The sequence below is a fragment of the Juglans regia genome, chromosome 11 (assembly GCF_001411555.2).
Source record: "Juglans regia cultivar Chandler chromosome 11, Walnut 2.0, whole genome shotgun sequence".
NCBI classification, from domain to species: Eukaryota; Viridiplantae; Streptophyta; class Magnoliopsida; order Fagales; family Juglandaceae; genus Juglans; species Juglans regia.
The window spans coordinates 3,337,731-3,352,369 of NC_049911.1; the positions used below are offsets into that span (position 1 = coordinate 3,337,731).

The following is a 14,639-nucleotide window of genomic DNA, read 5'->3' on the forward strand; positions in this document are numbered from 1 at the left end:
AATTGAGAGTCACTCAACTCATCTCCCTATTATTCACTGTTATTTATAAATTTTAATTAACAAATCTCATTACTATTTATAAATTATCTAAATTATGTTGTTCAAAGTTCTCTGTTTTCCTATTAAGATTCTTCTTCTTTTGCATTAGTTTTTTTTTTCTTATATTTCTTATATGGTATCAAAGCCACCATGGCTTAAAACCAAACTCTAAACACAAATCTAGACCCTATCGATCCATCTCAGCCAAATAGCTCATTTTTTATTGAAGCCAATAATAATTTTGGTGAGTTACTTGTTACTCAAATGTTAGACTCTAACAACTGTCATTCCTTGGCAAGGTCAATGAGAAGGGCTCTTCGAATAAAAAATAAGCTGGGAAGCATTTGTGAACAAGATGATGCAAATAGCCCATTAATGGATCATTGGCTTCGTTGCAATGATATTGTCATCACTTGGCTACATAATATCGTGGTCGTTGACATCAAAGCTAGTACTCTATATGCTAAAACAACACATCAACTATGGTTGGAACTTGAACAATGCTTGGCACAACAAAATACTCCCAGGATTTATGAAGTGAAGTAAGGAATTGTAGCTTTAATGCAGAATCAGGACACTGTAAGTACGCATTTTTCAAAATTGAAAACTCTTCTTGATGAACTGATGAACTATGGATTCATTCCCAACTGTACCTGTGGATAATTGAAAGTAGTGGTGAGTAATCAAGAGAGAGATCGGGTAATGTAGTTTCTTATGGGTCTAAATGACTAATTCAAAGGTATCATGATACAAATACTTTTAATCAACACATATTTGTGTTAGTGTTCCCACTACTGAGACTATGGCTCTAATGGGAAGACTTACTCCAAAAGAAGCAAGAAGATAGAATGTGCGACCACAAAAGAAGTATTTATGTACCTTCTGCAAGATACCTGGCCACGAACTATTACATCTTCTGCAAACTAGTTGTAACTCTTATGGCTACTGGACAGAAGCAAGCAAGTAACAACAACCAAGTCTCTCTAACTCAGGAGCAATATGGTCGGCTCATGGCATTACACAAGACACATAGTACTCAACCTTACACTTCTTCAGTCAACCAAGTGCAAACTCTCATATCATCCTCTTCAAGTGAGGCTAATATGCCAAAGATTTCTGATATCTCTTTTTGCCTATCTACTTATAACATAAAGCCTAAAAACGCTTCTGATATCTTGTGGATCATGGATACTAGAGCTATAGATCACATGATCTACTCCTTTTCATTTTTCACAACTATTAAGGCAGAAGTTTCACATTCGATTGCTCTTCCAAATGGGGATATAGTTCCTGTCACCCATATAGGGACAGTTAAAGTGACATAGACATTATCTCTGAATGAAGTTTTATGTGTCTCATCTTTTTCTTTTAATTTTATCTCTGCTAGAAAATTGGCTCAAGCATCAAAATGTTGTCTCATTCTTTTTCCTGAATCATGCTTTGTGCAGGACATTTTAACTTGGAAAACAATTGGAATGGCTAAGGTGAGGTAAGGTTTGTACCACTTGCTATAAGAAGAAGTCTCTCCTGCAACTTTGACTGAACCTTTACTTGCTTTTACCAACAAAACTACCATATTAGCATCTGTCATCACCAAATCTGAAGATTTCGATCTATGGCACTATAGACTATGACACCCTTCAGATTTTAGGATAAATTTACTAAGTCTTGATCATGTATCCGAGCCCACAAGCACAAAGAAACCATGTCTATATGTCTTTTAGCTAAGTTGCATAAGTTGTCATTCAGTGTTAGTCATCACAAATCAGAAAAACTGTTTTGAACTTGCTCATTGTGACTTGTGGGGACCATGTAATAAAATCGCTTATGATGGATCAAGATATTTTCTCACCATTGTAGATGATTTTAGTAGATGCACTTGGATTTACATGCTCAAACTTAAATCTGAAGCCTCTAGTGCTCTACAGAATTTCTGTAGCATGAAAAAAACTCAATTTGAAGTAAAACTTAAAGCGATTAGGAGTGATAATGGTAAGGAGTTTGATATGAAAGAATTTTACTCAAAGAATGATATCATATATCAAAAGACCTGTGTTGAGACACCCCAACAAAATGCCATAGTTGAGAGAAAGTATCAACATGTCCTAAATGTGGCTAGAGCCTTAAAATTTCAGAGTGAGATTCCAATGAGACATTGAAATGATTGTATTTTGACCGCAGTATTCCTCATAAACATGACACCTACCCCCCATTCTTAACCATAAAACACCCTTTGAACTTCTATTTAAAGCCAAACCTTCTTATTGCCATCTTAGAGTTTTCGGATGTCTTGCTTTTGCTTCCACTCTCACACACAACAGGCACAAGTTTGATCCAAGAGCGATAAAGTATGTTTTTCTAGGTTATCATTTTGGAATTAAAGGTCACAAGTTGCTGGACCTTGAATCAAATAAAATTTTCATCTCTAGAAATGTTGTTTTCTATGAAAACATCTTTTCTTACAAGGGTCAGAACATAGAACCTGAGCACACCCTCCCAAGTCCCAGTGATCTAGCTTATTCTCATCCAGCCAATGTTGATTTAAACTATCCTATCAATCAAACTTCTCAGTCTTCAGCAGAATCTACAGAGAATATGGACCAAACCAACGAGACATCAAATCCAAATAACTCAATCAAACCATCTAATTCCACCCAAATCACCTCCATAACTCCTCATCTACCTCACAGATCCACAAGAAGCAAGAGAGCTCCTTCATACTTGCATAAATTTGTTTGTCAGCAAGTCTCCTCACCACCCCATTCACAAGAGTTGAACAAGAAGAAATGTTATGCTACTTCAGGTGCTCATTTTCCTTTATATGCTACTTTATCATATCACAAATTATCTGATTTACATAAAGCCTTTGTTACATTTATCTCCACACACACTGAACTTAATTCATATCAAGAGTCTATTAAATGCCATGAATGGAGAGATGCCATGCATGTTGAGATAAAAGCTCTAGAGTTGAGTGATATTTGGGTTGTGACAGACTTGCCTCTTGGAAAAGTAGCTATAGGTTGTAAGTGGGTTTACAAAATTAAGTTTAATGCACATGAGACAGTTGGGAGGTACAAAGCTAGACTAGTAGCGAAAGGATATATGCAGCTAGAGGGTCTAGATTACCGTGAAATTTTTTCACCTGTGTTTAAAATGGTGACTGTGAGAACTTTGCTTGCTGTGACAGCAATCAAAGGTTGGTATTTACATCAACTTGATGTGAATAATGTCGTTTTATATAGAGATTTGAATGAGGAAGTTTGCAAACTTAACAAAAGTTTGTATGGACTAAAGCAGGCCTCTCGACAATGATACTCAAAGTAGTCTTCTTTTATCACTCAGCAAGGATTTCAACAATCCAAAGAAGACTATAGTTTGTTCATAAGAAACACAAAAGATTATTTTTTATTCATTCTCTCAAAAACTCACTTGATGACATATTCAAAATCAAAGAATTGGATACTCTGAAATATTTTCTTGGCATAGAGGTGGCGAGATCTGAATGAGGAATCTATATTTGTAAAAAAAAATATGCATTGGATATCTTGGCCGACTCAGGGACAATTGGGGCAGCACTAGTCAATGTATCAAAATATCAAGATTTCTAAAGATGAAGGAGAACCCTTAGCAGACCCTTCTATCTATAAAAGACTCATTGTGAGATTACTTTATTTGACTGTCACAAGACCTAGTTTGGCCTACTTGGTGCAATTGCTTAGTCAGTACATGCAAAGTCCTAGAATACCACATTTTAAAGATGCTCATAAAGTGCTGAGATACATAAAAAGGGCACCAGGTCAAGGGCTGCTCTTTCCTTTAACATCTGATCTGCAACTTAAAGACTACAGTGACTAGGATTGGGGGGCATGTTTTGATACACGAAGGTCAGTAACATGATACTGTGTTTTTATTGGTACCTCTTTGATGTCTTGGAAATCAAAGAAGCAAGATATTATTTCTAAATTCTCAGCAGAAGCTGAATATAAAGCTATGGCCAGTGTTTGTTGTGAATTTTCATGGCTTAGATACTTGCTACATGATCTACAAGTATCTTACCCTCAAGCAGCCTTGTTATCTTGTGACAATCAAGCAGCTTTGTATATAGTGGCTAACACTATTTTCCATGAAAGAACCAAGCATATAGAGCTTGATTGTCACCCGGTTCGTGATAAAATTCAAGAAGGCAGTATAGTTACAGATTATGCAAGCAGTGTTCATAAGTTATAGACATATTGACAAAGCCATTGTGTTCAACTAATTTCTATTCCCACTTTTTTCAGATGGGAGTAAAATACATCTACTCTCTATCTTGTGGGGGGCTGTTAAAATGTGGGATGCAACCAGCACACAATCAGCAATGCTAACGAGCCTTGGATTCTCTAAAAAGTTGGAAGGACCAGAAGGCTTTAGAAAAGGATGAGCTGAAAGAACTTTATAGAGATCTCACCTGATAGAATTTCTTTCTATTATGGAGTCTTTTCTTTTATACACGTGTCTGTACAGCTAGCTAGAATTGTCTTTTTTTTTTTTTTTTGTACAAAATCTGTTACAAAATTCCCTTCCTTGGATTGTATAAATTTTGTCAGGCTATATTGTAGAGGGGGACGCATGAGAAATCAACATTGCATATATTTTTTCTCTCACAATTATGCTGTTCAAAGTTCTCTGTTTTCCTATTGCGATTGTTCTTCTTTTGCATTAGTTTTTTTCTTATATTTCTTATATTAACAAATTCCATTACTTCGTAAAATCTCATCAAATTCATCTTTAAAAAATTCTAAATTAAGAAAGAGAAAATCTTTAAAACAGATGCGATGAATATAACATATTCACACCACTCAATGGGTAAATGGCACACCAGTTTACTTTCCAAATAAAGTTACCTGATGATATTGGTACTCTCTACACCGTCGACAGTTCCATTCTCTCTCTCTGTTTTTTTTTTTTAAATTACCTCAGTATTTCATTGATGAATTCAAGCAGTACAATTTGTGTCCCTATCCAGATCCCTTGCAACAAAATCTGGTACCTCCTCTATCCACACTATTGTTTTGTTAAACTTAAAGTTTTCCTAGCTAAAGAATGTGCCACTGTATTTTTCTCTCTATAAGCAAATCTTAGTTGCCAATTAGCTATATTGTTAAAGAAAAACTTTACATCTTCAACTAAGGAACCAAAAATCAACAACTCCTCTTTCTTCTCTATGAATTGCTATAATGACAATTCTTGCATCTCCTTCGAGAATAGTCTTGTGTATGTTGAGTTTATTGCAAAGCTCCATAGCCATCCTCAATGCATAGCACTCAGCCACCACTAGACTATCCATATTAGTCTTTTGATCACAAACAGCAACCAGAGCCCCTCCCTCCTCATCTCTAATAATAATCCCTGCCCTCATTCTTCTTCCTTTCATATCTAATGAAGCATCACAGTTCACCTTGACATATCCACAACCTGGTTCTTCCTATTTCAGAGATCCATTTACACCTCCTTGCACCTTTCTTTCCTGTTTCTAAAAAGTCTGGGCAGCTTGATATTCTAGCAAAGCTTCACTTGTTGTCTTCAGTAGAGCTTTTGGACAAGTTAACTATTTTTCAAACACATTCATTTCTTCACAACCACATTGTAACAAACCGATCCTATATTATTAAGGATAAATAATGTATAATTTTATTAGGCTCAATAAATGAGTTAAAGCCCATAAGAGAGTTATCAGATAAGTTATATTTATTTTAACCTAGAGTTAAGCCTACATTATTATTATTATTATGTTTTAAAACTTCAAGCTCTTGAGTTAGAGTCCAAACACTATTACCATTCTTCTTTCCTTTTCATAATAAAACTCCTAACTACCGAATTTCCCATGCACATCTCTAATGTATTTATCCACTCACATGCACATACATGTCACCCTCATTTCTCTAGGATTTGTTTTTGTTCCTCATTCACTTATATATATAATCCTTTATGCATGAAGAAAACTCAAGAATGAGTTTCCGTCTCTTTCCACCTCAACTCCCTCATGCACACGTCCCATGCAAGCAGAATCTCTCCTCATCAATCTAGGGTTGACGTCGACCCTCTTGTGCCACTAAGCTTCACGCCGCTACCAAGCTTTTCCAAGCCAGACCAGCGTTGCAACCACTAGAAAACAACCTAGCCACCTTCCCAACGAACCTAGCCTGCACCTCCGTGAACCTTTCAGCCTTCCACCATGCATCACACTACCATGCACATGCCCCTCCTGCACAAAGCCTTTCCCTTCACGGCAATGCCACAACATGTGTGCGACTGTAAGCGTTCCACCACCCAATACCTCCTCCATGAAACCACATACACCAGCCAACACGAAACAACTAGCCCATTGCCCAACCAAACGGAAACCATCGATATACAACGGCTTTAACTGCAACCACCTTCCGAGCCTCCTCCACTTTCTATTCCTCCCTCGAAACAGAGTCCCACATGTGTTGACTTCTACACGGTGAATCTCCTCCCCAAACAACCATGTTTTCCACGCCTCTTCCCTCAGCCACTGAGCAAAGCCAAACAGAAGCCAACTACCACACAGTTGCCGCCCTGCACCAAGAACAACCGTCGCCAAGCCATTTAAAACCACCAACGGAAAACACTCTATTTTGCTTCACCAAAAATAGAGAAATTCCACAACTTGAACCCACCACCTCCACATCTCGGGAGAGCCCTCCATGTCATCGCCACCTACACAAAAAGGGTCGTCGGCCACCTCAAGCCACCATTGCACGCCTCCTCTTCATCTCACAGTAAGTTTCTGTTTCCCTCACGCTGTGTTCTATTCTCTCTCACATCGTGTGTCTCTATCTCTCTTCACCATCTCTCTCTCTCTCTCTCTCTCTCTCTCTCTCTCATCGGCCCCTCTCTCTCTCAGTGACCTTCCATCGCCCTCACACCGTCTTCCACTTCCCCAGCGCCACCGCTCATTGTCCCTCTTGGTAAGCTTTCATAATAGGAATGTATTTCACACGTAAAGCTCTTACGTAGAAAGTAGAATAAATTTTGAGAGGATATTACAGTTTTGCCCTTTTAGTTGTAAGCCATCCAAAGCATATTGTGTTCTAAACGTGTAGTTTTAGTTGGTCTTAATTTAATGGTGAGCTTTGTTTACGTATCAGGCTGATATTAGGTTAAGTGATTATTAAGTGGATACCAATAAATTTGGGAAGTGATGATATTTTTAGATTATGATGATTTTAGAATTTTAAGAAAATAGGTCATTTCAGTTTAAGTATTGAAATACGTATTCGATTGAAAATTTACGAAAATTATACGCTCATTGTATAGGTAATCGATTATGAGTCGAAAATAGTAGATTAGCTCTGCAAGGTAAGTATCATGATCATACCTTTACATGTATGTACAGTAAACTACTTGTCTTTTATAAAAATATTATGCATGTATGCTCTCCATTGGAAATCCCATTTTACGTACCCAATATATGATAAAATTATGAAAATCTATGATTTTACATGAAGAATTATGCATTAAATTATTTATGAAAACTCATGATTTTATGAAAGGAGTTTTTTTTTTTTTTTTGGAAGAGCCGGAAGCCACCCACATAGCAGCCCCGTCCCAATTTTATTAAAAAGCCCTCACTTGTGGCGGAGGAATACCGTGGTTACAACCCGAGGCCTGGGGGCTACAAGATTTTATGAAAGGAGTTATGCATCAAAAGATTTATGAAAAATCATGATTTTATGTGAGAGTTACGCATTAAAATAATTTATGAAAGTCATGCATGATTTTATGTGAAGATTTATATTTATAAAAAATCATGATTTTATGTTAGGAAACATGTATCATGACATTTATAAAAGAATGCGATTTCATTTGAAATCTATGATATGATATGATAAAATATGACAAGTATAGATGCGATTTCTTTTGAAATCTATGATATGACAAGTATGCAAGTATGATTATGATGAAGTATGAATGATAAGATATGTAATGGCCTATGTTATGATATAAAAACGATACCTATGTTATGGGCATATTGCATTGCCAAGTTGTGCATACTGGTAGTGCACCCAATATATCTTTCTTATGTATGAATTCCACAACCCGCGGCCATGGGTGGAATCGAAATCTACTTATTTGCTAATCCTAACTCACGGGGTCAACATTAGGTAACGACCTATGATAAGTGAAATATAAATTCATATTCATGTTCATGTTATTTACATATGTATTTATGAGTTTGCACGTTTTTCAAGAAATCTTATGTTTATTATATTTACTGTATGATGTGTTGCTTATTGAGTATTCGACTCATTTTTGTATATTTTTATGTTTTTTAAACCACCCCAGATAATGATATTTATGAGGATGAGACTGCAGGACAGGACTTGATCCCGGCAGGCGAGGTGGAGGCCTAGACAGATTATGCTATAATTAGCTTTATGGTTTAAAGTTTAAATAAATTATTTTGATAAGCACATGAAACTTTCGTATTTTTTTAAATAAGTGTTTCCGCATACTCTATTTTGGATTTTAAGTATTTATTAAAGTTTGTTTTATATATGAAAACTTTCACATCTGGCACGTTGTTAAAAGGAAAAGTTTTTAAGTTCAAGTTTAGTGGTAGCACACTGGCTCCCTGAAAATTCTAAAATGTTTTTATTGGAGAGCGGGGTGTTACACACACTCTTCTAAATAGCAATGCCATTTCTTCCAGCTTACTCTTACTAAACTTGCCCATCAATTTTTCCCATAACAACAAGAAATGATTTTCTGATCTTCCCCATTTTTGAACATAACTGTCAGTTTTTGCCCAAATGTCATTAGTTGTTGGACATTCCCATAGTACATGCATAATTGTTTCTGTCTCAGCATTGTAAGTTGGGCATCTATTATCTTCCACTATCTTCCTTTTAAACAAATTCTCCTTTGTAGGCAGCAATTACTTATTCCCAACCTTCCACAGGATCAACTGTGTTACACTTGGCACATCAAGATCCCAGATATTTCTTCACCTGTCATCCATCTTAACCCCCACTGAACATTCTCATCTACTACTCTTGATTCTCTCCATTTGCAAGAAGTAAGCATTGCTAACAAAAAACTCTCATTTTTTTATGGACCCCATATCATTTTGTCTTGAGCCTTGCCCCTGCTTAAAGGGTTACTCAAAATTTACCCAGCCTCTTCCTTTGAGAAGATGGCTCGAATCCTTTCTTCATTCCACTCTCCCTTATATTTTTCAATTAATTCTTCAACTTTAGCATCTTCTGCAAAACAGAAACAGGTGATTGAATTGAAAAAGATGAGGGGTAGGTAGCTATTTTGAACCCCAAATTTTTATCTTGCTGCCATCTCCCACTCCCCACCTCATACATTCTTTCACAATATCCCTGGCAGACCAAATGCTCCTCCAAATTAAGGAGGGCTGTGAACTTAGTTTTATATTTATAAAATTAGAAAGTCTATAGTACTTCTCTTTAAAGACCATAGCTGCTAAAAAATAAGGATTCTTAATCAACCTTCACCTTTGCTTTGCTAATAGGGCCATATTAAAAGTCTCTAGGTCCTTAAAACCTAAGCCACACTTCCATTTCTGCATACCTATAGTCTCACACTTCCTCCAGTGAATACACTTGCCCTCTTGTTGTTCACCAAAACTTTGAAAATAACATGTTAATCTCTTAGCACAACCTCTTGGGTAGGAAGGCCTAGGTGGAAAGAAAGGATATACCTTCTTTACCAACTTGTGATAAAAAGGTATTTTTCCAGCTTGTAATCTTCTGCCATATCTTTTCTTTTAACACTCTAAAAGTGTTAAACTTAGATCTTCCCATTATAGTAGGAAGGCCTAGGTACTTCTCATTACTGCCACAAGTTATAGAAATCTCAGCTTCCATGATCACCTTTTTATCCCCTTCCTTTGTGTTGCTACTAAAGAAAACTGAAGTCTTCTCCTTGTTCAAAAACTGGTCTAAGGCATTCTCATACTTTTTCAACACCTCTAGGATCCTATGCCATTCTTCTATCTTGACCCTCCTATAAAGGATGCAATTATTTGTGAAAAGTAAATAATTAATGCTAGTCCCCCCACGAGCCATTTGCACCCTCTTGTAAGTTCCATTCTTTTTTAATCTCACAGCTAAGAGACCCTATTTGACAATATTTCAACTCCGAAGTAAAACGAAAGTATTTGAGCTTTTGTTATGTTTAGCCATAATCTATAAAAGGCTTTGTCGTGGTTTTGAAATTTTGAAGTTTGTTTTTTATGGTCGAATCATCTACTACTAATAGAAACGGAGGTCACATATATGGATGTTGAAGAACAGCCTCATTCTTGTTCTAACCCATCCCCAAGTGTGGTTCCTTTTTTTCTTTAACCAACATATAATTTTCCTTTGATTTTTTTTTTCCTTGAGAAAAGTCATGAAAAGAAAACAAAATTTGGTTTAGACTTTGACCATGCTCATGTTTGTGTTTCCTCCAACATTTTCTCTAGAAGCAAAGGAGAATGTTTCATCTAGGTTTCATTAATTTTTTTGTTTTATGAGAAGTTCTTTATTTGAATAATTATTCTCAATGGTTACTATTTATTATTTTATATCTCATATTTTATGAAAAATATCACACTCTATAAAAAAAATCAAGTGTAGAGTGTTGAAATAAATAGTAACTGATATATAATAAAATTCTTTTATTTTCTGTATGGTGTCTGAATTGAAGGGGGGATTGATCTGCAATTGTCGGAATGAACTATGATGATTCAAAATTTTATCAATAATCTTAAGAGGTAACTTTATTTAAAAAAAAAAAAAAAAGCAATCGGAAGCTTATGTGTCAGCCTCTCATTGGATGGTGTAAAATAAGGCTTTACACTGAAACCGGTTAGAAGAGCGAATCTTTAAGAAAATGGAACGAAAGTCCCGAAAGATAATTACAGCAAGTTTACGTAATGAACACAAAAGCTACAACTTTCGAGATCTAAATAAAAAATCAAAACGCAGCGTTTATCGTTGGCCCCCGGATCGAGCATTCATATCTTTAAAAAGTAAACCGAATGCACACGGCTTAGACTATTCCCCCCCTCTTTTGTCAAAGCTTTCTGCAGACTGCAGCCCTCTAATCGCAATATGCTTGTATATACATATATATATATATATATATATGCACATTCCATGCATATAGATAGCCAAAGAATAAACTGAATTTCTGTTGGGGTTTTCTTTTGAGTGCTTTCTAAAGCCATGGATTTTCAGAAGAAGCCGGTTCGGCTGCTTGTCTTAATCGCCGCTATCATCGCTCTCAGCTTAGCAGGTACTCATACATTAAGCTTATATTGTTTTGAGTAGGTGTATTGTACTTGATGGAACTCCAATTGAGAACATGACATCTTGCTTATGTGTGATTCGATAGTGTTTGCCTCTATGTTTTGTTGAATTCAATTGTTTTGTGAGAAAATGCAAGAAAATGAGCGAAATAACTAAATAAGATTGATTCTTTTTCCAAGATACTTTGGAATCTAGTATTACATGGATGTTTCCCAAGGTAGGAGGTCTTAAAACTTCATTAGTTTATATAAATTGTAAGCCTCACAGTCATATTATAAGTTATCCAAGATTTACCATTATACACTATTTTGGTACATCATTTTTTTCAAAGCCGTTTCTTTTTCCTACCTTAGCTTGAGGCTGGAGTTCTTAATCTCATTTGTGCTTCATGTGTGACCATTTCTTCATGACTGGTGGCAACTGTGATGAAATTCTTGACTATGAGTTTTGAAGGATGTTAAGCTCTACAATTTTGGTGGCACTTTATATGTATGATATGAGAAAGAAATGGTCAAGGATGGATCACTAAGTGTGCTGATAATTCTGGCTATGCTCCGGGATTATGACCTGTTCTCGGTTTTAAAGACTACTTCATTTTATGTAATTATGGGAGATTCTACATACGGGCATCTAAGGCTAGAATCTAGGTGGATGAAAATTATGGAAAGGAAGGTTATTGCTGCTATTGCTGTGCATTTAGTGGGTATGATTGGAAAGATATCTATGTTCACAGATGGGAATATGTTGTAGAGAGCTCGAGTTTGTGGTATTGAGATTTTGGAGAATATTACTAACCTTTCATTTCTTCTTCCCCTGTACGTAATCAGAGGTTCTATTAGAAATTGTCAATATACTCGGGCTACAAGAGGAACACCTACCTAGAAATAGAAAAAGGAGACAAGAAAATCGTTAAAACTCGGTCCATTAAAATCTCCAGAGGCCGCACAAAGGAATATAGTAATGAAAAAAATATTTAACTGTTTGGTGAAATTTTTGTTGAAATAACTCCTTTTTTTGGCGGCGGTGGCGGCGCGCGGGGGGTGGGGGGGGGGGGGGGTGTGGGGGTTTGGATTTGAATTTGAATTTTTTTTATCTGTCCTGGCAGTTTTTTCCTGAAAGGAGAACCAAGCTGTCAACAGAAAGTGTTTAAATAACATTTTTGAATAAGATATATATCGAAATGATGTTTGATTTTATCGTAAAATAGTTATTGTTATTTTCAATTATTTATGTATCTTCATTTTGTTGTTCTGTTATATGCTTTTTGTTCTGATACAGAATCACTTTTATTTTATTTTTTATAGCTGAAAAATGTCGGCAACTGGTTGGGGAAGAGGCTTCATCTCAGAGTGGGAAGTTTACATTCTTGGACTGTTTTGACATGGGCTCTGGATCTGTAGCATGCGCTGTGAAGGAGGGTGTGAAGCTGTACGTCTACAACATCAGAACCGTTCATGTTGAAAAAGTGAGGCGTACTGCAATTGAGACTGCCTTAGTTGATGCAGCGTCACAGAGGATGTCTCCGACAGATGCAGCCAAACTAGCAGAGAAAGAAGGCGCAAAGGCTGCAAAGTTGGCAACCCGGCAAGCCAAGCGCATTATAGGTCCCATTATCTCTTCTGGATGGGACTTTTTTGAAGCAATATACTATGGTGGTACCGTGACAGAAGGATTCCTCAGAGGCACTGGAACCTTATTGGGCGCCTATGCCGGTGGTTTCCTTGGAGAGGAAAGGCTTGGGAAGATTGGCTATCTTGTGGGAAGTCATTTGGGCAGTTGGGTTGGAGGTAGAATTGGACTTATGATATATGATGTGGGTAATGGAGTGCAGCACTTGCTTCAATTTGTTCAAACTGAAGAAAATGTAGTTCGTGAAACGCCGGCTTATGAAAACTCTGAAGCTTTCGAGGATTCATATACTTATGAGGCTCCCTCGTATATGAGTTCTGAAGCACCTGAGCATTCCGATACTTATGGAACTCCTGATTATGAGACCTCTGAAGCATACGAAGAATCTGAACTGTAGGTTCACTTTCTGATTCTTTTCTTGAAAAATTTATTAATAATAGTTACATTATGATCAAATATTTTAGTGACTCGTATAAAATTTATGTATAAGCCTATGTATAGTCTTGTCTTATGGTTAACTGTCTTGTAGCTATGCTTCAATTAGGTCACCCCATAATTCCATGGGAAGTCATTTAGTTGGACTAGCAGTGTTTGCATTTAGACATATTCGTGAATCTAACAAGGGAGAGTTGTCTGTCCAAAAGAAGAAAAACCATTTGAAAGTCGAATATCAAGGGTAAATAAGCTTGTTTATACAGTGAGATACTGATTTATTGATCCTTTTCTATGCTGTGCTGGTTTTAGGAAATGAGTCTTCCCTCCCAAATCTCTCCACCCTTGGGTTGAACTTGGAGGAAGAAAGGTAACATTTTTAGACATAGGTTGATTGATAGTGCTGGAGAGGAGAGGAGAGGAGAGGAGAATGTAGGTAAGTGATGAGCCTCAGGGCCACAAGAATCGGCATATGGTCTGTAGACGAGTGAATGACCAGTGTTTGGTCAGTCTTCATGCTTCACTCACAGGTACAATTAAATGTTGATTTAGGGACATCACAAGGACCATGCTCTGGACATAATTGTATTACCCAGTGGGCATAAGAGTCCGATTTCTTGGGTTTTAGGCCGAATTGGTATTAAATGAACGAATTTATTCTCCTTTTATCAATTATTTGTTCTAGTTTAGAGAGAGTATGAGGATTTAATACTACTGGTCATCCAAGCTTATCACTGAAAATAAAATGACGTCTGAAAACATAAAAATAAGAAGACTGAAACCTTAGATTTCCTATATTTTTTGTGTTTGTATTTTTAATTTAACTATAGTCAAATAGAATAGAGAAAAAAATAATTTTTTCTCTATCCTAAAACATTTTCTCTCCGTACACTTTTTGCTTCGTTGGCTTTTTGCTCTTTCAATGGCAATAATTCCTTGTGGTGATTAGTGTGTAGTCTAGTTTGGAGCATAGTCCAATTGGAGATTAGTGTGTTAGTGTATTGGTTGGTTTCGATAGGAATGCACAGTGAGGTTTTTATTGAACATAAGTTATTTGTGTTTAGAAAGGAAAATAATAAGTGGTGGAGAATCACGGAGAGTAGTCATCGAGTGGTGAAATACATCTCCTTGGATCACAAAGCTTTGGGGTGGTTGGGCTTTATAGTGAAGGAATGTGAGGTGTCGTTGGGCTCTTCAAAGTTTCTTAGA

At 36.5% G+C, this 14,639-nt stretch overlaps 1 protein-coding gene across 1 annotated transcript; it reads left to right on the forward strand.

Annotated features, from left to right (window-relative positions):
* Positions 1–11,111: 11,111 nt before the first annotated feature.
* On the forward strand, positions 11,112–13,644 carry LOC108981231. Its single transcript, XM_018952342.2, has 2 exons — positions 11,112–11,355; positions 12,674–13,644. Exons 1-2 carry the CDS (start codon positions 11,286–11,288, stop codon positions 13,393–13,395), a joined length of 792 nt encoding a protein of 263 aa, XP_018807887.1. The 5' UTR covers positions 11,112–11,285; the 3' UTR covers positions 13,396–13,644.
* Positions 13,645–14,639: the final 995 nt, after the last annotated feature.

What these genes read in the sequence shown, in the direction of transcription:
- LOC108981231 (XM_018952342.2), top strand. Translation starts at nt 11,286, where the DNA reads ATGGATTTTCAGAAGAAGCCGGTTCGGCTGCTTGTCTTAATCGCCGCT. An exon ending in CATCGCTCTCAGCTTAGCAG is followed by an intron (nt 11,356 to 12,673) that starts GTACTCATACAT and finishes TATTTTTTATAG; the next exon opens with CTGAAAAATGTCGGCAACTG.